Here is a 27046-nt window from a genome sequence, read left to right as displayed (position 1 = left end):
AAGATAGGAGTTAATCTCTCTTCTGATCTGACACTGAAACAGGAGGAGTGCAAAGCTATGTTAAATCGGTTTGCCCCTCTGTTTTCACTATCACCAGGCTTGACCCCTTGAGGTCCGCATGAGATTCTCACTGGTGACTGTTTACCTGTCAAAAGTAGGGGTTACAGACTGTCAGACCATGTAAGTACCCACATAAAGGAAGAGGTCAACAGGATGCTTGATCTAGGAGTAATAGAGCCATCTACAAGTTCACGGTCTAGTCCTGTTGTGCTAGTACCAAAGGCAGGATCCAAGGACTTGGGATTCTGTGTGGACTATAGAGCTCTGAATGCAGTCACCACGACTGTTGCCCATCCTTTACCTAGGACAGATGAGCTGTTGGACAAACTTGGTTCAGCCAAGTACCTCGGTACATTTGACCTAAACTCAGGCTGTTGGCAAATCGCTCTGACGTATCATGCCAAGGAGAAAACTGCATTTTCAACCCCAGGAGGCCTCTACCAGTTTAAGTTTATACCTTTCGGACTAAAGAATGCACCTGCAATCATGTTCTGAATGTGATGGAGGACGTCTGCATGGCATACATGGATGACATTGCAGTGTGCAGCCCTACTTGGAAGGAACGTATTGACCACTTAGGATATGTATTGCAGTCTCTTGAGCAGGCCAGTCTGACCATAAAGGCAAGTAAATGTCAAATTGGTCAGAGTAAACTGGTCAACCTTAGACATGAGGTAGGAGGAGGTGAAATAAGGCCATTTCCTAATTGCCTAGCAAAGTACAAGTCGCACAAAACTGGGCCACCCCACTACTGAAACCCAAGTGAGAGCCTTTCTAGGTCTCACAGGTTACTATAGGAACTTCCTTGAGAACTATGGGCCCATGGCTACTCCCTTGAATGTGATCTCCTCACCCAAACTCCAGTCTTAAGAGCTCCTGGCTACAACCAATCCTTTATTGTACAGACAGATACTTCCAATACAGGTATAGGTGCGGTTCTGAGTCAGCTGGATGATAAAGGCAGGGAACACCCAATCTGATTAATCGGTAGGAAACTGAAGGAACCTGAGACAAGGTGGGCAACCATAGAACGTGAGTGTTTTGCCATTGTGTGGTCTTTAAAGAAGTTTAGACCGTACTTGTATGGATCTACTTTTTGATTCGAACAGACCACCAACCCTTGAGATGGTTAATGCAGATGAAGGGGGAAAATCCTAAATTGTTAAGATGGTCAATCAGCCTACAGTGGTTTGATTTTACCATTGAACACAGGTCAGGGTGTAGTCACCAAAATGCTGATGGTCTCTCCAGAAAGTATGACCGACTGGAGTAAGGACATTCATCCAGTGGTGGTTAAAATCCTCCTGTCCCTTAGTATGGGGGGACGAGTGTTAGGGAGAATTCTCAGAAGTGTGCTAATTCCCTCCACCTCAGAGACCCACCAGCAACTTTGCTGGATTTTGAGTACTTGATTTTTTACCTGGAGAGAATGAGACCCTTTTTTCCACTCTCTCATGTATTTTAATATGATTTCTGAGCTTAGTGTTTCTTTTGGTTATGGAGCCTGACAAACTCCATAGGCATCATATTTTGCATTGTCACACAGCACCTTCAGTGCAGTGGCATGGGGAAGTCTTTCAGATTTCCCAAAGATTTAAATACCTTCTCTGGGATAAACAAGTGAAATTGACTTTACTTACATTTGTAACTTTCTAGACCCAGCACACACCATCTTATAATAGGGTGCTGGAGGGTTTACCTAGTATCCCTTTGTTTAGCTTCTCATGTAACATTTTTGTTACCCTTTTCTCACTGAATGGCTGGTGGCAGTGGTTTAATTATAACTACCGTGGTGGGCATTTACTGCGGGCTGCATTCACAGCTGCAGTAAAGCACCCAAGGGTGCCATTTTTGTCAAAATGGCCCCGGTCTTATTTTATCGCCATTTCCTAGTGGAAATTTATTTCTTGAGATTTACTCTGTGTGCCAAACCAGGTTTGGTCCCATTGTTTGCTTTGCCTTTGGCGGGATTCACGAGTGAAGCCTGCCTCTGGGTCCAGGGTGTCTGGGGTGGGCAGGAAGTGAGGGAGGTGCCCGAAACTCCCTGTGCTTAGTTTCCTAGGAGACCCAAATGCACTTTGTGATGATTGGCTGGCTGACTGTCCTGGAAGGACAGCCACCCTGCTGGGTGACTGACAGCTAGGCTTGAATGAATGGGAGATAACTGAATAAAAGGTGAGGCTTTTGACTTGGAAGGCAGAGTCGACCACTGGACGAAGGGACTGAAGAAGAACTTGAAGAGGACGCCTGCTGCAACTCCTGGACCGTTGTTTTGCCCGGTGAAGCCCTGCTGCTGTGCTGAAACTCCTAATTCACATTGATAAAGAAGCCCCTGCAAGTACGACTTCTCCCCTTGAGTTGGTGGGACCAATCCACTCCAAAGTAAGCCACCTGGACATTCTCTCGGAGCTGGTTGCCTTTCCACAGAGTTGCTGCTGGAAACCGAATAGCCAGGGAGAGGAACACCAGATTGTGTGCGTTTCTTTTAAGTTGGCCAAGAGCTCAAGGATGATCCTCCGGACTCCCAGATAGCAGGACTGACCGAGCCTGAGCCCCCTCAACAGAGTGTGGGACCTCAGAAGCAAGGAAAGTCCACTTCAACAGCCAGGAACCGCAGTGTTGCTATTTGCGGTACACGCGAGGAGCTGAAACACTGAACAGCCACTGAAAGTGAAGTTTGCCGGTTACGAGTTTTGACCGTCCCAGTGCATTGCAGGACTCCCCCGACGTCCTCCCCCTTGTCTCCACCACTGAGGCCCAGGAACAGTGAGCTGCACAGGAACAGAAGTCATCAGCTGCATCTTTTCTTCATTGCTAAGGTACTGTAAAACAAGTGTAACAACTTACCGCTTACTGTTGAAGTGCTTGTAACTTCCACAACTCACAAGTCTAATCGGTTTGTGGCCCTGCATTTTTTTTTAAACTTTGTTTTATTAACATTTTTAAACATGAACATTCCCAACAATCCCTCTCCCCTCAGAAAAACAAACCAGCCACTTCCAGTGTTCCTTAACTCTCCAAACTGCAGTCTAAGTCCCCCTCTGCTCACTGTAAGTCCAGCAGTCTGAGACGCTGTGGGCGCCAACCAATCCTAAAGTCGTCTCGGAGAAAGACAACACCTCTCCCCATTCACTCGCAAAGTTCTGTGTTGCATTGTTCAGAGCGTATGTCGCCCATTCCACCGCAACTATTTCCCAGACTTTCCGGAGCCAATCTTGAAAGGCAGGTATTGTCAGGCTTTTCCAGTTTTGCGCAATCAGACATTCCTGCAATGATGAGCATATCCTGCACTCTTGCCCTAACCCCCAATGTGCATTCCGTGTCATCGTGCTGAATGCCCAGCAAGATCAACTCTGGGGATCTGCTCCCCCCAGGTCCAAAGTCCTGTTGAGCTTTCTGTATTTCGTCCCAGAAGGATGCTATTTTGGGGCAGCCCCACCAAATGTGCTCTGCAGTCCCCACTGCCCCACACCCTCCAACAGCCAACAGTCCCTTGATGTCCCAGGGTATAGTCTGTGTAGGCGGGCTGGAGTGTAGTGCCAACCATAAATAAGTTTATACTAGGCGTCTGGGATGCTCTTGCCAATTTCAGAATTATTCTCCATAGTCTCTCCCACTCTTTCTTCTCTATTTCCCTTCCCAACACCTTTTCCCATTTACCCATGAAGGCCCAGCTTTGCCCTGGTTTGACCTTTTCTAAAATTCCGTACAGATGCGAGATTAGCCCCTTCCAGCCATCATTAGACATTAAGAATTTTTTGAATTTGGTAGGGACTCTTTATTTTCTGAGTGCATCAACCAATGCTGCAGCTGATAGTACCTCAATCTTTCCTCCTCCCCCAGAGCGAAGTTCCTTTTACATTCAGGAAAAGAGCTAATCGCCTTCCTGATAAACCTATCCCACATCCTCTTACACCCCCCGTCCTGCCACTTTTTGAAAGCCCTGGTGTGAAGTCCCCATTTTCAAATATTGGTGTGAATGGGGATGGGAAGGTAGTGATGCCTCTTTGTCTGGTCAGCCTGTCCCAGTTGTCCACCATCAATTTAGTGATGTAGCTCATGTACATGTGTTTTGGGCGGTAGCATTTTGGAAGCCATAACACCACGTCCAAGTCTTGTTTGGCTACTGGCCTATCCATTTTCACCCAGTGCTTCTCCTCCGCTTGTTGAAGCCACTCTCTAATAACTTTCAACTGCTTCGTCTCATAATACTGCCGAAAATCAGGGAGGGCCTGACCGCCTCCCTTTCTCGGGGCTGTGAGTAACTGTCTGCTGACCCTGGCTTTCTTTCCCTCCCAGATGAATTTGTTCGTTGTGGTTCGAAGCTCCCTGAAGAAGCGCCCCAGGACTGTTTGGGGCACAGCTTGGAACAGATATAAGAGACGCGGCAGTACAACCATCTTAATGGCCGCTAGTCTCCCTAGCCAGGAGACGCAGAGATTCTGCCATCTGTAGAGGTCCTTTCTAATGTTTGTTACTAGCGGAGGGTAGTTAGCTGCGTACCACCCAGAGAGCGTCGGAGTTATCTTCACCCCCAGATACATAATCCCTCCCCAGGGCGCCAGGTAAACGGAGAGGATCTTTTAAGCTCTACCCGCGCCTCCTTCCCCAGACTCGGCACCATTAATTTGGATTTGCCCATGTTGATACACAATCCCGATACCTCCCCGAAATCTTTAAGCAATGATCTACTGGTCTTGCAGGAATGGGACGGATCAGTAAGGGTAAGCAGCATATTGACCGCGAAAGTCGCGACTTTGTGCTGGGTCCCCCCAAATGGAATTCCCTGGATGTCCCTTGACTCCCGAATGGCTTGAAGGCTTGAAGTAGGGGCTCCAGATATATAGCGAACAGTAAAGGGGACAGGGGCCATCCCTGCTTCGTACCTCTCTGTAGTTGGAATAGTCTGCATGCCACCCCATTAACTATCACCCTTGCCCGTGGACCATTATAGTTAGCTTTGACCATCTGCAGATAGGTCCCGCCCAGACCCATGCGTTCCATAACCTTAAAAAGAAACGACCACTCCACCCGGTCGAACGCTTTTTCAGCATCAAGCGAAAGAAGAACCACGTGGGTGCCCGTTTTTTCCACCTTTTCTAGCAAATGTGCTACCCTCCTGATATTGTCCACTGTTTTTCTGCCCTTAATGAAGCCCGATTGGTCCTGGTGGAGGAGTTCAGGAAGAAGCCCTTCTAGCCTATTTCCAATATCTTGGTGAAAATGTTCGCGTCAACGTTAATTAAGGGCTATCGGTCTATAAGAGGACCTTTCTAGCGGATTTTTCCCCGGTTTCCGAATTAAGGAGATTTTGGCCTCCTTCATAGAATGGGTTATTTCCCCAGTTGTTTTGAAAGTGTTGAAAAGGTAGGTTAAGTGTGACACCAGTAGCCTGGCAAACTGTTTGTAAAAGGCTGGCGAGAAGCTATCAGGGCCAGGCGCTTTACCCCGGGGCAGCTTCCCTATTACCCCCCTCACTTCATCTTCCGTGATTTCTTGATTGAAAATTTCTTGAACTTCGCGTCCTATCGCTGGGAGCTGAACCGTATCTAAAAAGATCTCTTGATGGCGACCCTGGGGTTCTTGGGACCCGTAAAGGGATTGGTAATACTCAGTCATAGCTTCCTGAAGGTCCTCAAGTCGGGTGACTCTATATCCTTCCCCTGTCAGTGGAGCTGTGATTGCGTTTCTCAACTCCGTCCCCGGAGAAGTTGCGCCAGGAGGGTGCCAGTCCTATTAGCCTTGGCATAGAATTTCTGCCTCACCGATAAGAGGGCTCCTTCCGCTTTTTAAGTCCTTAAGTTTAGTTGACTCACCGCCCTTCTATAATCCCTATGATTGCGTCTGCTGGGGGTCTCAACAGCTTTTCCCCTCGCTTCTTCCACCTCCCTTTCCAACTGGGTCTCCAGGAGCATCCTCTGCTTCTTACTGTTTTGTGCTTTGGCTGCCATAATTTCACCCTGTATCATAGCTTTGAATGCGTCCCACCGAATATCTTCCCTTGTTTCTCCCCTTTTATTGCTTTCAAAGAAGTCTATCTTGCTCTCCATCTCTCCCAAAATGACAGGGTCCCTTAACAGATATTCAGGGTATTTCCAGCCCCACAGCTATTCCTCAATAAACCCAGATCAAGTTGCATTACGAGTATTTTATGGTCTGCTATGCCCATAGGACCCACTTCCACCTCCTTGACCTTCCCTACCAGGTTTGCTGAGACCCAGAAATCTATTCTCGACTGCGATCCATGGACTTCTGAGAAGAAGGTGAACCCCTCCTCGTCACTGTGGCCCTGCATTTGATTCTTCTTTTCATCAATGACTGCTAAGAACTTGTGCAATTTACTTACCAGAAGTACTTCATCCTATACAAGACTTTTGCCTATTGACTTTGGCTTAGCCTATTGAATTGTATGACTCTTCTAAGAGGATCTAAAACTGTTTGCCCTCCTTAAGAATATTTGTGATCTCTTGTGTTCTAATAACCTTTGCCTTTTACCAACTTTTAAGAGTATTCTGAATGCCATTAGTAAGATATTAATGTCCCCAGCACCCTTGTTATTGAAGTCGCCTGTGGGTGTAGGTTGTGTCTGTGGGCCACCCCAAAAGGGTCTTTACTGATTCAGAAAATCTGAGCGTACAGTATTGAAGTGTATTTGTGTGTTACTATTATATTGCTCCCTTCCGAAGAAAGCTTTGTAACTGACTTATAAATTAATAATTGTTTATGCAAGAAACCTTGAGTATAAGAGTTTATTTGAATACCTGTAACTGTGAATTTTTGTTTAACGCCACTACAGCTCACGTTTCCCCTCTTGAGATAAGCCTGGCTGCTCAACATGCTACCAAAACTGTGTAGTACAAGCTTTTACCAAAGGTTGGGTTGCCTATACCTGTAGTCAGAGTTGTGTGTAGTGGTCCCAGAGGGTACTGCATACAAACTTTGCCTAACAGTGGATGCATTTCATTCATCATGCAAGAAAAGCTTTGCAACTCATCCGATGGTCCAGTCCAAATTCCAAAGATGTCAATGTACCGAACCTAGATGGAGAGTAGACGCATCCATCTGGGCGAAGAGAGTACATGTTCATGTTCAAGAAAATACATATACGTATTGGCATAGCATGGTTCTATAGTGGTGCCCATGCTAGTGCCTGATATCTGTAGAAATAAATCTTGAAATTATTCATTAAAACCAGTTTGAGTAGGCTCAGTAGAAAGAGCCTGTCATCTTGAGTCTGATCTTAGCAATAGCCATTCCACGGCTTCCAAACCTGCCTCATGCACTATTAGTGTAGTGGGAGGTCACATCCACTGTAAATAGTATGTCTCTCCCCTTGACAAATTGGATGTCCTTGAGTTTCTGTAAGAAATGTATAGTATCCCTGACCTACGTTCCAGTCTCTTGCATGAGAGGCTGTAGGATCTTATCCAAGTATTTAGCCAACGGTTCTAAGAGACTCCCTGTGGCTGCAATGATTGGGCGTCCAGGTTTTAAGAGTCTTATTTATTTTCGGGAGTATATAAAGGACAGGTATAATAGGGTGTTTATTCGCAAGAAAACTACAGGTCTTGTCCGATATGACGTCTCTGCTTTCAGCCACATCCAGTACCTCTTGGATAAGTATGCGTACTTATTCGGTGAGACTGAATAGTGTTTCCCTGTAGGTTTCAGTGTCCATCAGTTGATGCTCAATCTCATCCAGGTAGCCATGCTTGTCCATCAGTACAAGGGGTCCCCCCTTATCGGCGGGTTTGAAGAATATGTTCTTGTTGTTGAGTAGATTTTTTAAGATCTGTCGTTCCCTGATGGTGAAATTGCTGTGTCCCTTTGCTTTTGAAGTGTAGTTTTTAAAGATCTTGTAGCACTGTTTTTTCAAAAACCGACAGCACGTGGTTCTGGACGGGGGGGTGATTAAAGGTGGTCTTGGGATTGAGTTCCAGAAATTCAGAGGTTTCTTACAGGTTGGACTCTTCTTCGAGGGAATCAAAGAAGACTTGAGTTTTAACTTCCTCATCAGCTTGTAAAGTCCCTTTTCCTTGAGTAGTGTTATTTTTGGGGATAAAAGAAAGTGCCTTCCTACGAACCTGCAGTTCTAATCGGGAAAGTGAGTAGGATGAAATGTTTACCACTAGGTGGTCTTTGTTGTTTTCTTACTTTGTTTTTTTTTTTTCTTTTTTCCTCGTCTGGTTGGTCCTTGTCTAAAAAAAAGTGTCCTATCAGTGGTGGAGCTGTTATCCTGGGAGCTGGAGGCTGTCTCGATGTTGGTACTTGGTGTTGTCTCGAGTTCAGTGCTTGATGCAACAGACTAAGTAGTTTCTGGATTGGAGGGTCCTGGTTTAGGTGTTCGTGCTTGATAAGGTTTATTCGGGTGTTGGCCGTAGTATTGTCAACTGTGGACATGTCCAGTTTTTAATCCTGGGTGTCACGCCTGAATTTCCTAATCCACCTGGACTGCTCGGGATCAGTCCACGGATCTTCCAAAGTCTTCATGGCTGTGCAGGATACTTGGCTCCTCGCAGGATCCCTGTAGAATAACTTCAGGCCTCTTCTTATGGGAAAAACTATAAGAACACAGAAACTCAACCCAACCAATGAAGAGCTGCCCCTCACTCACAACCCAGCAGTGGTCCAATCGGGGACCACAGTTAGTGAAACTCATGCATGCACTCCAGACATACCGAAACCAGTTTGTTTATTGGAACCAGCCAGTCGCAACCCACTTCCTGGCTTCCAAGATTTTTCCGGGGAAGTGCATGTCCAAAAAAGTAATTCCTCACCTGGCAAGGCAGGAATGCTTCTATGTGAAAAGGTCCTCTGGAAAATTTAGTCATGTGTAAATGTAGCCAGCAAAAAGAACGTTTCAAACATGTAGTCCTTAAATACAATCAATGCAAGGTGTGAAAATGTTGCCTGCAATAAAAGCTTTTTTTCAATTGACAAAAGTACAAGGCTGTAACCCTAACAGTCTCCCAAACCTTTAATAAAACCTCTACTATCAGCCTTTGTTGCTAAACCTCCCACTAACTCAAATTACTACCCTGAACTCTTATACAACACTAACCCGTCAGCAGGCTAAATCATTTTATTTGCATGTTGCTCAGTAAAGAATGGGTGGAAAAAGAAGTGAATTGAACTCCAACCCATCACCTGTTCGCCAAAAATGACCTAATATAGCCACTTTCCTAACCCAAACCCTTGCTCTAATCCTAACCCTAAATGCAACTCTAGCACTTACCCAATGCTTACTTTGCTCTAACCACTTGGTTTATCCTATCCTATGCCAACATCCCTATCCCATTCTTGTTACTCACCCAAACATTTACTCTGTAAGCACAAACCTTACAAATACCCACCGCCCTAACACTTACTTTGACACTCAATCTACCCTAACGACTAACCAAACCCCAACAGTCCTGCAGCAACACCTTCACCCACTCGTAAGCCAAATTACAACCAAAATCTTTACTCTAGCCCTAACCCCTGTCCTACCGCTAAGCCAAGCAATCACAAGCCCACAAAACCCTCCTTAATCCCAACAATTACCATAGCAGCAAAACATTTGTGTTTACTTTTCAGCTGCTTTTTGGGACATAGAACGCATCCCATTCCCTGGGATGCGTTCTATGTCCCATTCTGAGCATCCAATTTTTTCTGATTGTTCCAGTAGATTGTTATACCACGTTGACATCATTAAGTTTTTTTTACTCGTCATTTCCTTATAGATGATGTCCAAAATTATGGTACGCAGACTTCTTAGGATTTTTCCCAGAAATAGACTGTTTCTCACTACCACTGATTTTAGTGATTGAAGGCTCAGTTCACGTCGGATGAATGCTGTAGGGATAGAGTTCGGTAATCGTAGCACTTTGCGCCAAAAAACGCCTTCCAATTTTGTCCACAATGTCATTGGAAGATGTGGCATTGCTTCTGCCCCGTAGGTTATTGCTGGAGTGGCTTTAGCTTTGAAAAATGTTATTATTGGGAGGATTGTGAATTTGCCAAATTTTCTTTCCAAAAGTGATGCTTGTACTGCTAGTGTTTTTGTCTTAAGGATAAGATGCTTTTGCATTGATATTTCTATTTGGCTGCGAGATATTTTCACTCCCAAATACGTAAAACTTTTCACTGTCTCCAATTTTTCCGAGTTTGCAAACCACCAAGATCTTTTAGTTGGTTTTGACGATTTTTCCAAGATCATGATTTTGGTTTCTGTTGTATTCAGATCTAAATCGTTCTTCAGGTAAATTACAAGACTGTCTAGTTGCGTCTGGAGGCCAATGGCTGTTTGGTCCAGCAATAAGATGTCATCCGCGTAGAGCAAGCGTGTCACTTTCGACTCTCCTATTTTAGGAGGGAAGAAACGGGTGTAGTTTTCTGCATCTACTATGTCCGCCATATATGCCTTATAAAGATCAGGAGCCAGGGGGCAACCTTGTTTGACCCCTCTGGCCGTTTTTATAGTTTTTGACAATAAGCCTGCATCGTTCAGGCGTTCTCTGAGGTGTCGCTGTACAGGGCTTTGATTAGTTCAAGGAGTGGCGGTGGACATTTTTGTTTTTCAGTTTTCTCCATAGTTTTGCCCTGTTTACACGATCGAACGCTTGTACCAAGTCGATGGAGGCTATAAAAATTGTTGGATGGCCCTCAAAAACTCTGGCCTTCAAGATGCTGATCATCATGATGTTAACCGAAGTGCCTAAATTCTTTTCAAACCCTGATTGTAATGGGTCTACTGTCTTTGCCTCTTTCTGCCATTCCTGAAATTTATGCAACACCAAGGATCCGAAAAGTTTTCCCAGCACATCCAATAGTGCAATAGGTCTCTAGTTTCTTGGGTCATCCCACGGACCTTTCTTATAAATTGGGACGATGTTTGCTGTTTTCCATGTTGCAGGGATAGATCTTGTTATCCTGCATCTTCTGAAGATTTCCGTTATTAACGGTACCCGTCGGGACCTGGCGCGCAGGAATTGTTCAGCTTGTTGCAATTCTCTAGAATTGCCTGCTGAGTGCATACGATCCATTTGCTTATCTTCATTATCTAATGTGTTTACCGTTGACGTTGGTTCTTTAAAAAGGTTAGTGAAATGTTCTAACCATTTGTCTTCGGACACATTGTTAGTGATGGACTTTGCTGTGTCTGTTAGATTGTTCTTTATTATCGTCCAAAAGTCGTTCGAGTTCCTTTTGCAGACCGCTCTCAGCATGGTCTCTACGTCTTCTTGGTAAAGTTCCCATCGGATTGTCTGAAGCCATGATTTGTAACTTTTTTTTGTTTGGTTGCCAGATCTGTTTTTTTGTGTAGGGTTTTTCTGAGCCTGCCTTGTCACTTTTCGTAAAGTGGATTTCTTTGATCGGAGCTCATCGTTGTATTTATGAAGATGATTTTTCCCTGCTTTTCTTGTATGTTTAGGACATAGATAAGGAATGAGAAGCGGGCGGTAGTCCAAGTTTTCTAAGATGTTATTCATGCTTTTATATCTGTTTTCCTGTTTGTAAGTCGCTGTGATGGAAACAATGGCCTCCGTTGTCATTTTCAGCCGGTTTCTTTGTGCGTTTGTTTCCAACTTGTTCAACATTGTCACCGGCAGGGGTTTATTGGCGTGCCATGTTGCTTTGAGTAAGTTATGGTCCCTCCGAGTAGATTTCACTATCTGGAAACTCTTGATTAGTAAATATAAACCCTTAGATGCGAAGATGTAATCAATTATGCTTGTGTTTCCTTCACTTTCCAAGGTTGGAATCCTGGGTCTGGCTGTTTCTAAGGAGTTTAGGTTGTACAAGTCTCGAGATTCCATCAACTCAGACCAGGCGAGACCTCTTGCTGTCGATTTCAAACAGGAATTTGTTCTGTTTCCAGGTATGTTTTCCCATCGTCTGCAACCGGGCAGGTGGCCTTCAGGTCACCACATATTAAAATGTGGTCCACGTTATACGTTGTTGTAGCCACCGTTCGAATTTCTAAACGGGATAGAAAGAATCCTGTCGTTTTGATTATGGCAGGATTCCAATAGATGTTCAATAGGAGAATAAGATCTTTACTTGTTTTTCTCTGTGATTTTCCTTCTTTCTCCCATTCCAACAAAATCGCTTGGATTAACGTGGCTGATACCAGGTTGTGGACTATTCGCAAACATCCGCCTGTACGTACAGCTATTAAAATGCCAGATGTTGGGCGACCTCTTTCTCCTTTTTGAGCTGGAGACAATTGAACCTCAAAGCCGTCCATACTAGGCGGCAATAGCAGCCGGGTTTCTTGTAAACTTATTAAATCGAAACGGCCTAGATTTATCTCACCAGGTTGTGTAAGGTGAGTGTGGCCTCTGGTGTTCCACGATCCGATAGGGATGGTTTGCTCGATGTTCTGTACAGCGAGTTTCTCATTTGATTGTTCCCTTTCACCACAAGAAAGGAAACGGGTTGGCTGCTATTTTCTAGTGTAGCGTGTCAACGCCGAGGGAAACTATGCCCATCTTTTTGAGTTTTTTTTCAGCCGTGTCAAGATGTTCCTGAGTCGAGGATTTATCTCTCACGGTATGTCTTTCTTTTCCTATGTCTGCCTGCGTCTTGAGCGGGCCCTTTATTTTTCTGGATGTAATTTTTTCTGTTTCCCCCTCGTCGTCACTCCGATGTCTTTTGATGGGGGAATTTTCTCTTGACTTTGCTCTTTCTTCCTCTGTCTGTATTGAGTTTGAGCCTTTAGGTTTGCGAGTTGCTGATCTTTCCGCATCTTTCGTCCGTTTGTATTTTTCCAATACTGGGATGTGTTTTCTTTTCTCCCTCAAGACGTCTTTTGTGTATGATTATTGTGAATCGGGCAAAACGGCATCACGTGAATATACTGTTTCTTCAGGAGACTCATTTGAGTAAGGGAAGCAAGCTTCCAAATGCCCAGGGTTGTGGGGTACATGGGTATGGCTCCCCTTTTCTGCTCACTCTAGGGGAGTTGCAACGTATATTCACAGGTCCTTAGATTTTCGCCTAAATGAACAGATTTTTGACACTGCCGGGCATTTAATTCTCCTGGCTGGCGAATGCTTGGGAATGCAGGTCCTCCTCATTAATATAGAAGCACTGAATGATGACTCAAATTATTTTTCACATGCATGTGTGAACTCTATCCATAAATTACCTTCCTATGAGATCATTTGAGCTGTGGATTTTAATATTGTCTTGGTCCTGGATTGTTAATCCACTGCTCAACAAGTGCTTCCGAAGGCTGCATTGACTTGGGGAGAGCAGAGGAAGTAGGGGGGGGGGGTGGCTGGATGTGGGGGGGGTTACACAGTAGTGCATGTAACAGACTGTCATGGTAACTGCAGGGATAGTTGGGTTTCTGGCGGAAACCAAGATTCTTCCATGGATGCTGCTAACCACTGGTTGGTGGTGATCTCCTCTTCCAGTTCAGCACAGGCTCCTCGATTACTTCAATGGCATTTTAGGGTCCATGCTTTAGAGGATGCTGTATTCGGAGATAAAATTAAGCAGGAGGATATTAAGACCTTTTTTCACACAAACGCAGGCTCGATTTCAGACCGGAAGGTGATATGGGAAGCATTATAGGTCTATATTAGGGGCTGTTGTATCTCCAAGGAGGGAGTGGTTTTGAAGTCTCTCACTAAAGTCCTAGATATCGGGAAGTCACTAACGGAAAAGAGGAGAGTATGCTTCACTGGCCGGGAGGGGGGAGAGATTTCTGGAGGATCCGGTGGTGGTGGCGGCTGCCTATGTTGAGGGCAACGGGCCGAGGTGTACCCTGGCATGGGAGATTGAATGCAAAAAGCAACCTGAATCGATCCTCAAAATTGAGGACTTTACTGGAACGCTAGTGAGAGCTCTAAATGGGATCAAGTCAGTCTTCCATGATTGATCGCCTATACTCCTTGGAAACTCAGGCATTTTCTTGACATGATGGCCTTGGGTTGGTTGGACCCTGAACAAGCTGAGGTTTTGAATGAGCTCCCATTAGAGGATGACATATTTTTGGGGTGGTATTCTCTCCCTAATGGAAAGGCTCCTGGGGCGAATGGCATTATCGTAGAGATGTGGAAGGAATATGTGGACCTTCTTGTACCCCATTTGCGTGATACGAATGAATCTTCTTTGGCAGCAGGGATGTTACCCGAATCTACTAGGACTGACCTGGTGACGGTTCTGTTGAAGGCTAACCAAGATTCCCGGCCGTGCGTCTCATAAATGCCCCTATCCTTAATAAACACTGATAATAATCGCTAAATTGATGGTGGACAGATTGCTGCATCACATGCCAGGACCAAGCAGGATTTACTCTGGGAGATCAACCCAGAATAATCTGCATGGCTTGTTCATCCTGATGCATAATATGGACACTGAGCTTCCTAATATTGTTGCTGCGCTTTATGCAGAGAATGCTTTTGACTCGATAAGAGTGGTCCATTTTGATCAATGTTCTGCTATCTGGTCTGGCCATGTTCTTTCTTTAGTGGGTGAAACTTCTTTACATGGCACCTAGAGCCATGGTATTAACCAACCAGGTGGTTTCAGACTATATCTGCTCAATAGGGGCACTAGGCAGGGATTCCCCCTCTCCCCTCATTCTTTTCCCCTTGGTAATCAAACCATTGGCCTGTTGCATACAAGAGTATCAAGCCCATAGAGGTGTTAATATCTACTCAAATGTCTCGACCAATTCTCTATATGCATATGACCTGCTTTTATTTTTTTTAAATCCCAAACACAACTTGTGGCCACTGGTACAGGAGGTCTGTCGGTTTGGTTAACTCTCCGGGCTAAGAATACATTGTTCTAAATCAGAGGTGTTGCCTTTGACGTCAGTGGTATAACGTGGAGACGAGTAAGTGGTGCCCTCTAGACATAAGGGCCTTGGGTATAATGGCATCTATGACCTCAGCCTCATGTATTTCGAAAACGATGTGAAAGGCTTTGGAGCAATTGGAGCATAAAGTAGAGGCCTGGATACTCTTGCCGTTGTCGCAGGCGGCTCAGATCTCCCTAGCTAAAATGGCAGTGGTTCTCAAGCTACTGTATATATTTAATAATGTACCAATAGTACCTCCAACCACTTTTTGGGAACAATTAAGGACTATAGGGTTTCCTGTGACTCACTGACCCAACCATTTGAGTGGTGGCCTGGCATATCCAGACTTGGATGTCTATTTATTGGCAACCTAGTTACAATATGCGACAAAGGGTGGTTTGCCTGATATCTGCGCACAAAAACACAATTCGAACTACAGTTAGCATGAGTTTTAATTGGAGAATTCTTGAACAGCCTGACACGTGCTTCGAGCTAAGAGGCTCGGCATCAGAGGCTGGTAATTCTGTACATCGTTATACAAAGATTCAGATCAAATCAAACAAGGATCAACAAAATTGAACACAATGGGTTAGTTTTGGTTTAGCAACAACCGCAAATCAAGGCAAGGGGTACATGTGTGGCAAGACCCGCAATATGCTAAGTCATAAGACGGACAGACATAATAAACCAATATTAATGTGCATAAAGTAAATTGTAAACAATTCATCAGATTGCATGTTTTTTAAAAAGGATATAATGTAGTGCATCCACAATTGCCAGAGTCGGAGTAGGATATGTAAATTTAAGAGAGAAACAAAGAAAAAAGCCGCATTGGCATCAATTAATAGGCCAAGGAGATATTAAACAGTAGCATGAAAGGTAATGTCTCCAACTCAATGGACATACCAAAACAACCATAGTTGAGTAATAGATTACCTTGTATTTCTTGTGAGGTGGGTCAGCCTGACTGAGAAATTCATTTGGAAATTGAAATGTTATTAAATATAGTCCATATGAGAAGAAAAAAGAAGAAAATTCTTCTATTTTAAAGAGAAAGTACTGGGAGTATTAATGCTTACCAATGTATTAGTTCATATTCCAGATCATAAATATTGTGAGCTCCACAGTGGGAGAAAGACAGACAAAACCCACTCAGGATAGCTATTTAGTAATTACATCAGATTAAGCACTAGAAAAAACGTGCAAAGTAATAACTAAAAAGGCATACCTAAATATATACTGCTTCCATTGCGTAGAGATGCCTGCATAACAGGTAAGAGTAGGCAAATTGCACAGAGAAAAGTGGAGGGTGCAGAGAGAAAAGAGAAAAGACTAATTACAAAGTGATACTACATAAATGAAGATTAATTGGTCACATGAGTAGCCCCTCAGACTGATTATAAGGTCTAGGGGCTTACGCGAAAGACCCACACTCACCGGCGTCTCCGCCAATGCGAACTGGAGCCGAGGTTCCGCGGTTCAAAGCCGCCGTAAATACACTGCAGCGTTTGTGCCGAAGCTAGAGCGTACGCTGCGTTTGTGTAACTGGCTCTTGAGAGCCGCCATGTTAAAATTGTATTTACTTGCGCATACCGCGCTCGTAGCCCTGCACTTGCGGTTCACCAAAGATCGGTGATTGGGAAAAGTAAAAATTAACTGATAAATATATAGTTAGTACGATCAATAATATGTGATTTAATTTTTTATCTTAATTCAAATTAAGGAAATTCACTGATGATTAGTCAGAATGGAGATATAATTGATAAAATAAAAGGAGCAATTTAATAGGGGCCATTAGCGGCTGTGAAGCAGTTAATTAGTACTGGATTAAATACGTGATGGCAGAGTCATGCATCTGTGGTCCCAAAAAGAGGAGGAAGATTCAAGTCTGGCCCTCTGCATGGTGCTGTATGCACAAGTATGCATATAGGAGCCCAACATACATACTATGATTTACCTAGGTAGTAACATTTTCACTTGTGTCAATAAAACCATAGTCTCTGGTAAATCGCGTATCTGAATAACGATAAAGGATTATGGTAACGTATACATAGAGCGGGAGAGACTACCTTACATGCAAGAGACACATTTAACTACTGATTAGTTCCTTGAGGTAATGTGTCTGGTTTACATCTATTAGAGGAACACAGATAGTTCATGGTTGGTGTTAAGACTGTGTGCGACCGTGCGATACTGGCAAATAAGTCTGGCTTCCAGTTGTCTCAATTCCAGGACTAAATTACCACCACGTTGAGGCAACGTAACTTTTACCATGCCCGCAAATCTGATGTTGGACTTGTCATCAAGTTGATGTTCCTTTTGCCAATGTGTTGCCAATGGGTATTTGGAGTCCTGATTAGAGATAGTGGACAAATGTTCTCGTATTATTTTTAATGGTCTGATAGTACTGCCAATATAGCGCTTGCCGCACACGCACAAAATGCAATAAACACAGAATTTAGAGTTGCAGTTAATGAAGGAGTTGATTCGGTGTGAACCCAATTTGTCAAAATCTATTGTGCTAGTTACTAGTGCATAATCTGTGGAAACCATGACTACTAGCTTGGCTTAGCCAGGTCTTTACTGATTGTTCATTAGCCATGAAGCACGGTGACAATATGCGGTTTGGTGGTGGCACACCTCCCCAGTCATTCCGGTGGGATACCGGCAAACTGACCTACACTTCCGCTGCCTGATATCCCAGAACTTCCGGGATATTACAGGTGGTGGAAAGGGCAATAAATCCCCATTCCATAAGAGTTCCATAGGACTCCATGAATGGATTTGCTGATAATACTGCCACTGGTATTCCCAGCAGTTTTTTGCCAGTGGGGGCCTGAGTCACTTCCAGTTCTTGGCTGGAGGTAAATCAGTGACCTCCACTGGCAAACATGTAGTTTTGCAGTGCAGTAAAAGTGCTGGCTACGGTATTACTGGCACATTTCCAGCACCACAAAACTTGTAATGAGGCCCATGTACTTGATGCTAACCATTAAGCTCCATGACATGTCCGTTTCCTTTTGATTTCTCTGAAATATAAATGAGGTTATGCAACACAAAGGGACCCATGGCCATTACAGGAACACATACACGCTGGCATGAACTTAAGTGATTTTGAAACGTGATGGGTATCTCGTAAATCTATTGTTATCCCATTCACGATGGGCAGTGAAAGACTTAAAGCTGTGCAATTGTATATGCAAGAAGGCCATGGGTTTATTTAAAAGTATGTTCAAATATGACGTTATGGCTCAAAGTAAAGGATAGGCCCATATTTTGAAACCTTTGTTCTCTCGATCGCTGTACTGTATTTAACAGTAGTATGAAAACAGTGTTTCCCTGATAGTACATATTCTCTGCCCCAACCCACTCTCCTAGCCGCCTAATCTCTCTGCATCTTTGAAAGCTCACCAGGGAAAAGATTAAAAAAATCAGGTCGGCGAAAATCAAAAATACTCCATAGGATGGAAATGTCATTCTTAACATGGCTTTCCCCCAAACTTTCACCAGCAGTAAGCAGTCTGGAACAGAGCTAAAGAAGGATACTTTTATGCTGCGGTCACTCACTTGGTTGCTAAGAATCTGTAAACAAAGTCTTGATATACCGTTGGTTGGTGCAATATCATTTGGGCACGTAAAGGTAAGCTGTCTAGTAATCCATGCCACTCTTGGGAACATTATATAAGCAACACAGGTTTAAAAAAAATAAAGCACTGGTTAGAAGGTCCACCTGGTTGTTGGTTAACAGAGCTCGATGGCAATTGAAGAAAAGCTTTATTTTCTCCTTGGTCACACAATCCTAAAGCATAGCTCAATCACCCATGATTTATTTTCTTGGCAAGTTGATTTTCTAATTCTTAGTGCATCTGTAATAAAAAAAAAGTGAACATGACAATTTATTCATTTCTTTCTAGTGGTAGTGACGATGAAGATGTTACACCATTATCGGCAAAGTTTGCTGATATTTACCCACTGAATAACTACAATGATCCAGACGTTGTAGCCAACATGAATGGAGTGCATAATGAAATTAACGGTGGTGGTGAAAACATGGCATTGAAAGATGAGGTACATGGTTTTCTGATTTAGAAGTTTTGTCGCTTCTTGCATAAAACCTGCTAATAACTTGCTTCTATTTTTTGGTTTGGCTTATCTAATTCAGTCTCCGCAGGTGAGTAGTACTAGTAGTAGTTCCTCAGAGGTGGATGATGACGATGCAGATGGGGAAAGCAGTGGTGAGCAGTCATCGACACAAAGGGAAGACCTTTCTCTTGGAAAAAGGCCATCTCGGAGTAAGGAAGCAAAGATGGATAGCCCACCACCATCATATCCAAGTCAGCAGGTATGTTGCATGGAGTTACCCATGCTGATTCTGTCTGCATTGTACAGCCCATGGGCATTTTGGCACCTGATCAACTCTATTTTGAAGTTAAGTGCTTTTGTCAATGGGGAACCTTCAGACTATTGAACAAAGTGTCATATTTAAACTGATATTGAGCCTGAAAAACTCTTTGTAGGTGCAGCGCAAATCATATCTTAGTATGTCTCCTATATGGCATTGCTAAGTTTTAGATGTATTAATCTTGCAGAATGTCCCTTCTGTTTGTGGTGGTTATGGCTTTAATAGCAGGGAGATAATTATTGGGGATTGTGGGGACTTGATTGCAAGGGTGAATACTTCATTTCTTCTAGCTAAAACAGTCTTGTGACTTTATGTAGGATAAAAATAATGCACATCTTAGTGCAATAAAGATTCAGAAAATGGTATCACAACATGACCACCCCAGTGATCTGTTAACTCAATACTTGTCACTTTATGGATACGGTCACTCAATGAATCATTCCTGGGAGTGGCTCCCGAAGTTAATTACATTCATGGCTTCTGTGACTAATCCTGAGATGTCATCACTTCTCCTCAGGGGCGAGTGTGACAAATCAACATCCGGGTCACAAGTGGTCAAGGAATGAATATCAGTCTCTAAACCAACAATCAGCCCCACACCTCTAGTACTCCAGAAGGGATCCGAACAGATTGGAAATGCAGGCAAATTATAAACCTTGTCCAATTTTGGTGACATGGATGGAGCGGCAGCCTTATCTCCGAAAGTTCCTGGATCGTTGGTTAGTTGCAACACAGAGAAAATGCAAGTATAACCCAATGATAAAAGGGACTGTTCAGTTAAGGTTGTATACAAATATATCTACTTTATTATCACAACAGACAGTTCTAGCAATACCACGAAATACATCCCACCCTGTACAGGAATGCAGAGGACCAACCGTTTCAAAGAAGAAAAAGGGATGCACCCTGGATACTGACAGGAGGGTAGTTGGTATGGTAAATAATCACAGTAGTTAAAGGTTACTTGTCTTTTGCACTAAGGTAGCAATGGGTCTTAAAAAGTCTCTAGGAGCCTTCCAGGAAGGACCAGGGGGACAGAAGCACAATTTGCATTTTGCTGTAGGTGTTCTTGGTGCTCGACTGGGTCGAGTCGGCTTCAGTGCACTTTGCAGGATTCTGCGGCAAGTGTTCAAGATGGGAGTTAGCTGTGGGTATCAGACGGCAAGACAGTTCGGCGAGTGAAGCTCGATGAATGGCTGCAGGCGGACCTACACAGCGGCTCAGGGTCAGGAATCGTTGTCTCAGTGCTGGTCGGTGGTTCTGAAGCACTGGTCGAGACATCTGTCTCTTGAAGTGACTGCAGTGTAACAAAGGTTGCAGCTTGAGGAACTCGACTGTCTCCCAAAGGTCCATTAAGGCGGATGTCGGTAGATGCTCGTCGAGGTACTTCTCCCAGCTTCTGTACTGGGCAATTGACCGTTAAGGTGGATGGCCCAAAGCTGAGTAGTGTTGCAGACAGCTGCCTTGCCCTTGGATTCGGGTTCAGAGACCTTCTGGCATGTCCTACCTAGGAAGTTTGCTGCAGAGCCTAGCAGGCACACTGTGTGATGGCTGGGTACCAGTTCTAGATCGGCCGGAGGGGGAGGGTCCTCTGGATTCAGTATCTGCCTCTATTCCCTTGGAGATGTAAATGTGAGGGATCTTGCTTCCCTCTTTGGATCTCCTGGCCTTCTGTAAGGCAGACTGTACCGTCAGCTCGGGTCCAATTAGGAGTTCTCCTTGCTACTCCTCGCAAGCCAGATGATCTGCTAAGAGGAGCTCAGTCCTCCTTTAAAGCCAAATGGGCCATAGTGATTGGTGTAGGCTAAGCCTGCCTTAATGAACCAATCTTGAGATCCCCACCAACAATCTCCTGTATGCATGAGGTCCTAACCAGAGTGCTTTGCAACAGAAAAGGTAAAGGGGTGAAAACATGTGACACTAAGTGCCACCCGTCGTCTTGTCTGTTGTGGATCAAAGATTTTCTCTGGTTAATGGGGCTTTGTGGTTGCTGGTTGAAGCGGCAGGTCTCCCTTGAAGCTGCGACAAGACCAGACTCTCTGGCTCCTGCAAACCACATTCTCGTATTTTATGAATGGGGCCCCCCTGCGGGGTGAACTACTGTTAACACGCATCCCAGACATGACAGTTCACTGTCATTAATACTGAGGGGGGGGGGGGGAAGCTGGCTTCGAGTTGACACAGTTGCATATGAAAGGTTGTTTGGGATTCCTGTCTTTTTTTTTTTTTTTTAACCCCTGGAGCTATGTGGGCCTGTTTGCAGTAACCTTTAATTGGTATGCTAATCGCTGCCACCAGCTGCAGGGCCCAACAAAATAGCAGGACGGATCCAATGAGCCTTTGTTAATCAGGCTGGCCATGGCAGGGGGAAGGTTTGGTTCTCACTTCTGGAGATGCATCATATACTCCTGCTGTCATATCTCAACTAAATATGACAGGGCGAATTGTTGTGTTTGTCGGCTATGTCCTTCCACAGTACAGAGGACTATGCATTTGTGCTGTGAGCACAGGAAAATGTGTGGATTAGCCCTACAGATTTTCCTGAGGGTTGCCTACCATCATTCTATTTAATTAAACATGTTTAAAAAGCCCAGGCAAGTGCACACCCACCATGCAGATTGTATAATTCCTCACAGGGAGCCCTTTCCCATGAGGCCAAGGTGGTGAGGCCGATTCCCCTGGGGGGGGGGTGGTACTCAGCAGGAGGATCTCATGTGAAGACCTCCCCACTGGTGACAACAGAGCCTCTTGGGAGAATGTGGTAAACTCACCTTCCATCCATGCCCTATACACAACCCTTCACCCCTTAAGCCCCACTTCCATCACAGACTTCTATTTAGAGTAGTCCAATGTACTTATATGTCCTGCCCTTCTTTCCTCTATCCTTGTGGGTGTCCCCCCAACATGGAGACGGGGACGGTACCGGAACATTTGGCAGCGAAAAATGTGCAACTCCTTTAAATTTAGCATAGCGCGCCCCCGGGCATGGTAATGCCCCCGATACCCCACCCTCTGGCACCTCACCTCAGTCCCCTTTTCCGCATGGACGGTGTCGGACCTTGTAGCTAGACGGAGTAACTTTCAACTTTCCGCATGCTCCCCTTACTTTTTTTTTTTTTATTTTCTTCACCTGCCTTGTTGTCTTTTCTCTGCCGGAGGAGGCTTCACGATATGCGCATCCTACGCTCGTTCCCGGCTTGGAACCCCATGTGCTCTGTCTTGAATGCCTGGGGCCCGACCACCTCTCGGTCACCAAGCCTTGGAGAATCGTCTTTCCCTCTGGAGGGCGATCTCATCCCAGTCATCTAAAAGAGCTTGGCACTGGGATCGCCTCACCTTGCTGCTGCTTTGTCAAGGAGAGGAGCCTGCCGGGAACCTGAGGCCGTGCCTTGCTGCATTGTGTCTGCTAGCCATTGGTGGGGTTTCTTCATCTGCATCTCCAGTTTGCTGTATCTTGCACATCCGGTCTCATGGGTGCTAAATAGATGTTTCATCATTGGAATCCTGACGTCCAGCCTGGTGGTAATCCTAAAGAAATGTGAACCAGCGAACTGAATTGCTGCTTAGCCAAACCCAAACCACACAATGAAAGTGTCCCCTGCACTAAAATCCTTTCCTGCACCAACCAACCGAGACAAATTGCCCCAAAATTTCCTTCGATTAGCTGGAAGAATTGTTATTTTGTTCAGAGTTTAAGGGGCATGGGTGCATATCAGTTTTAAAAGCCCCCTTCTACCCATTAATTACTATTGGATTAAATTCTACTTGTGCACCTACATGGAGCCTGGCATTTGATGGTGGATTCAGAGTTGTTGGGCATACTGACTAGGGACTATCTGGATGATTAGTAAAGGTAGCTGTGCTTTCCCGACCCAGGAAACCTAACTTTCATTTACTGGTAGTTTTGCAATGCCTCTAAAACAACCGTGGCACCAAGCCAATTGTCTCCTACAGGGCGAACTGTGAACAGTATGACCATGTATTGTATAAATATCCAAATACGAATTTACTTACTTGGAACTTTGAAGACTTTGTTTCTAGTTAAGAAATTTTGGATTTAAAAGCTGAAGTACTGAAGTGTTTGTGTGCCTTACAATTCTGAGACCCATATCATATTTTGTTAACTTTATCCACCCCTTTAGATAATTGTTGGTCTTTTACGTAGCCTGTTTACATCCTAAAGTGTGCTGTTTCAAATTCAAAACCAAACTGATTACTGTCTTTTATTTAATGCCTTTCCTTTGATAAATAGAAGTGCTTTTTGAGTTACCTGTTAGGACCTTCTGATGCTTGTCACTTTCTTGTGATATTTGTACTTTGTACCAAGCCCCTGATCTTCTAAGTTTGAGCTAATGCTCATCCTCTTAACCAAGACAGTGTTAAGAATTTGTCTCATACCTTTGCTAGTTCTATAAGGTTCCATGTTCAGCCAGTGGCAGTAGCCATATGGCATTTAAGCACCTGATCTTCCTAGGCCATGGCTTCCATTTGGTGATTGTACTTTAATACTTTTATGCACATGGAGGAAAGAGCAGGGGTTTGGCTGGTGGATGTGGCTACTAGATGAGAAGCCTTCAGTGTGACATTTGGTTGGTTTGCTGTTCAACAGCAAACACCAATGCCCTGAATGTGCCTAGGCTGAATCCAGTTTGAGAAACTGGTCAGTGGCTAAACGCACATGGTTGAGCTGGATCAATTTTTTGCCACAATTATGCACTTAAGCATTCCAACAACTAAGCACTTGAGCGTAGTGTACTGCTAAGAATGAGGCTTCACTGATGGTACCATTGAAACAAGGTTGCTAGGAAAGATGTTCTTTTTGCTGCTTTCCTTCCATTGCCTTCTATGGAGCCCCTTTAACTTCTTGTACATGTTCTTGTTTTGTACCTGTCCTGGGTGAGTAAAGCCTTACTTTCCTTGCTAGGCTCATCTGTTTGGCAGCCACTGATACGTTCATATGACTCAGTGCAGAATAATTCTCATGCTTATTTTACATTGCACTCTTCAACTTACATAGAGTTGCGATAGGGATACTTTTTGTCCATGTAACTTTTGTTTTTGGTTAACTTATTACTTGCATAACCTATTGCTTGCACCTAACTGAAAACATGAAACTCATCATTGCAGCCAACCAGCATTGTCTTTAACAACTGTCTCGGTGTAGGATTGCTGCTCTTCAGAAGGCCTTGATCGGTGCATTGACTCCTGAAATGGTGGGCCCATCTCCACTCGTGTTGAAGGATTTTGCCCTGGGAAGCATTCAGAAGTGTTCCGGAATCACTCAGTGGACTGATCGGCCTTCTCGCTGCATCAGTCCCTGTGTCGAGTTTATGCTTGGGAACTCTGCATACCCTAATTTGGTGTAACATGAGTCCCCCCACTATGGTTGCAGCTCTCTAGCATAAGGTGTAGATTTGCAGGACATGCTTCTTTTGTTTCCAGCACAAAGCTAGTCTTCCGCTGTTTCAACGCAGTGGTTATCATCGCCTGCTACTTGTCCGGGTAGGTCCATCAAGCTCCTGGGTAGTCTGGTGGTCCTTTCATCTGTTAGTTTTCCTTAAGTCCCATTTGAGGGTAAGACTCTAGTAAGCTATCCCAGTGGTTTGTGTAAATCCCCAACTCTTAGTATCAGTCTGTATTAACTCAGGACCTTGGTAAAGTGACAGAGCAGTCAGGCTTATCTTAAGTCGAAGATGTGAGCTATAGGTAAATACACTAAACCCAGTAAAGTACATCAAAGAATCACACACAAATGCATATCAAAATATGTTTATTATATTTACTCAAGAGTCACTGTTAAAATACTTGGCACAATAAATCACACAGATGCACTTTTCAATACTTTCAAAGGATCACTTCTTAGTTGCTGAATGCTTACAATTGTTATAGGAGTTTGACAGTTCTATCGGTAATAAAAAGAAAATCCGCACTCCCCAAAATGTCACATTTAGCCATTTAAGACTCCAATGTATGCATTTTGCTCTGTACCCGTTTTTGACATGTCCGCCCCCTATGATTATTGTTAGGCAAAGTTTGCATGCAGTACCCTTTGGGACCACTACACACAACTAGGACTACAGGTGTAAGCAAAACCAACCTTTGGTATAAGTCTGTACTACACAGTTTTGTGGTAGTGTTGCTGAGCAGCCAGGCTTGTCTGAAGAGGGGAATGTGAGCTGTAAGGATGTCACACAGAGGTCTATAATTACAAGTATTCAAACAAACTCTTACACTCAAGGTTTCTTGGTGAAACACTTATTAATTTATTTCACAGTCAGTTATATAACATTCACTAGAAGGAGGCAATCTATATCACACAAATATACTTCAGTACTTCACCCTATCAGGTTCTGAGGCATTTAAAATACTTTGAAGGAGGAGCAAAATGGCATAGGTTAATAAAAAGAATATTACAGTTACTCTTAGACCGTGCAAATAGTTTGAGTTTGCCAGAGGAGTCAATTCAGTGCAATAGGTTAGGCCAAAGTCAATGGGCCAATGTCTTGTATAGGAGAGGCAATTCTGGTAGTTAAACGGAAAAGTCTTTGCCAAAGTTCTCAGAAGTAGTTTGTAAAAGAAAGATTCATATATTGGGTCACAAGCTGACTAGGCCTGCAAGTTGCCAAAGTTTCGAGCACTTACGCAGTGAGAGGTACATTTTCTCGGTGGGGTTTTCACAGTACCTTAAAACAAAGAAAAAGATGCAGCTGAAGTCGTCTGTTCCTGGCAGTTCCTGCAGATCTCGCTGTTACTGAGCCTCAATCGTGGGGACAAGAGGGAGGACGTCGGGGGACTCCTTCACTGAGACTGGTCAGAAAGCTGGCAAAGGCAAATCTTCGATTCCAGTAGTTGTAGTCGAGCACACAAACTGGTGTCAGTCTCCCTGGTTATTCGGTTTCCTGCAGCACTCTGCGGAAAATACAACCAGCTCAAAGAATGGTATCCAGGTGGCTTAAGGTTCGAGTTGATTGGTCCCACCAACTCAAAGGGAGAAGTCGCCCTTGAAGGGCTTCTCTGTCGAGATGAACTTGGTAATTTGGACCTGTAGCAGGGCTTCACTGGTCAAACCAATGGTCCAGGAGTTTCAGCAGCCATCCTCTTCCAGCTCGTCTTCTGTTCTTTTGTTCCAGTGGTCGACTCTGCCTTCCAAGCCAGGAGACTGGCCTTTTATCCAGTTTCATCCCATTCATTCCAGCCTAGCAACCACTCACCCAGCAGGGTGGCTGTCCTTGCCGGACAGTCAGCCAGCCCATTACGCCAGAGTGCACTTGGGTCTCCTAGGATACTAAGCACAGGGAGTTTCAGGCACCTCTCACTTCCTGCCCACCCCAGACACTCTGGCGCCAGAGGAGGTCTTCAGTCCAGAAGCCCGCCAAAGGTGTAGTAACAAAGGGACCAAACCTGGTTTGGCATGCAGAGACAAAGTCTAGAAGGACCTTTCCAAAAGGAAATGGCGAAAAAAGGAGACCGTGACCTGCTTTTACAGTGGGGGCTTAGACGCCATCTTGGAAAACATGGCTTCTGAGATTTAACGCTACCGTTGTTCGCGGTAGGGAAAAATCATGGTAGTTAGCTGTAAAACTGCCAACAGCCATTTCGATGGGAAAGGGTAGCATTTTACTGCTACATTAGTTTCTAGATTTTTTAACGAACAAAAAAAGAGATCCATAAGCAGAGCAATATTCATTTCATTGTAATAAGTTTGAAAAAAATAATGGGCTTGGAGAGAGGGGTTTGAATCTGTGCCCAAAAGGGTCACTAGGGGAAACAACAAAGTGAAAGTATAT

The 27046-nt window shown here is 44.3% G+C and overlaps 1 protein-coding gene across 5 annotated transcripts in view; it reads left to right on the top strand.

The window, feature by feature from the left end:
* FAM193A (family with sequence similarity 193 member A) overlaps positions 1-27046 on the top strand; it is a 974920-nt gene that overhangs the window by 339809 nt on the left and 608065 nt on the right. For all 5 annotated transcript variants that reach the window (XM_069632109.1, XM_069632106.1, XM_069632108.1 and 2 more), the window contains 2 exons: positions 18772-18925; positions 19020-19199. In XM_069632109.1, coding sequence (XP_069488210.1) covers positions 18772-18925; positions 19020-19199 — 334 coding nt within the window. The remainder of the gene's footprint in view (positions 1-18771; positions 18926-19019; positions 19200-27046) is intronic.

The sequence above is a fragment of the Ambystoma mexicanum genome, chromosome 6q (genome assembly GCF_040938575.1).
Source record: "Ambystoma mexicanum isolate Mex_15411 chromosome 6q, UKY_AmexF1_1, whole genome shotgun sequence".
NCBI classification, from domain to species: Eukaryota; Metazoa; Chordata; class Amphibia; order Caudata; family Ambystomatidae; genus Ambystoma; species Ambystoma mexicanum.
The sequence above is the reverse complement of the archived record's forward strand: the minus strand, read 5'-3'. Positions and strand labels throughout refer to the sequence as shown.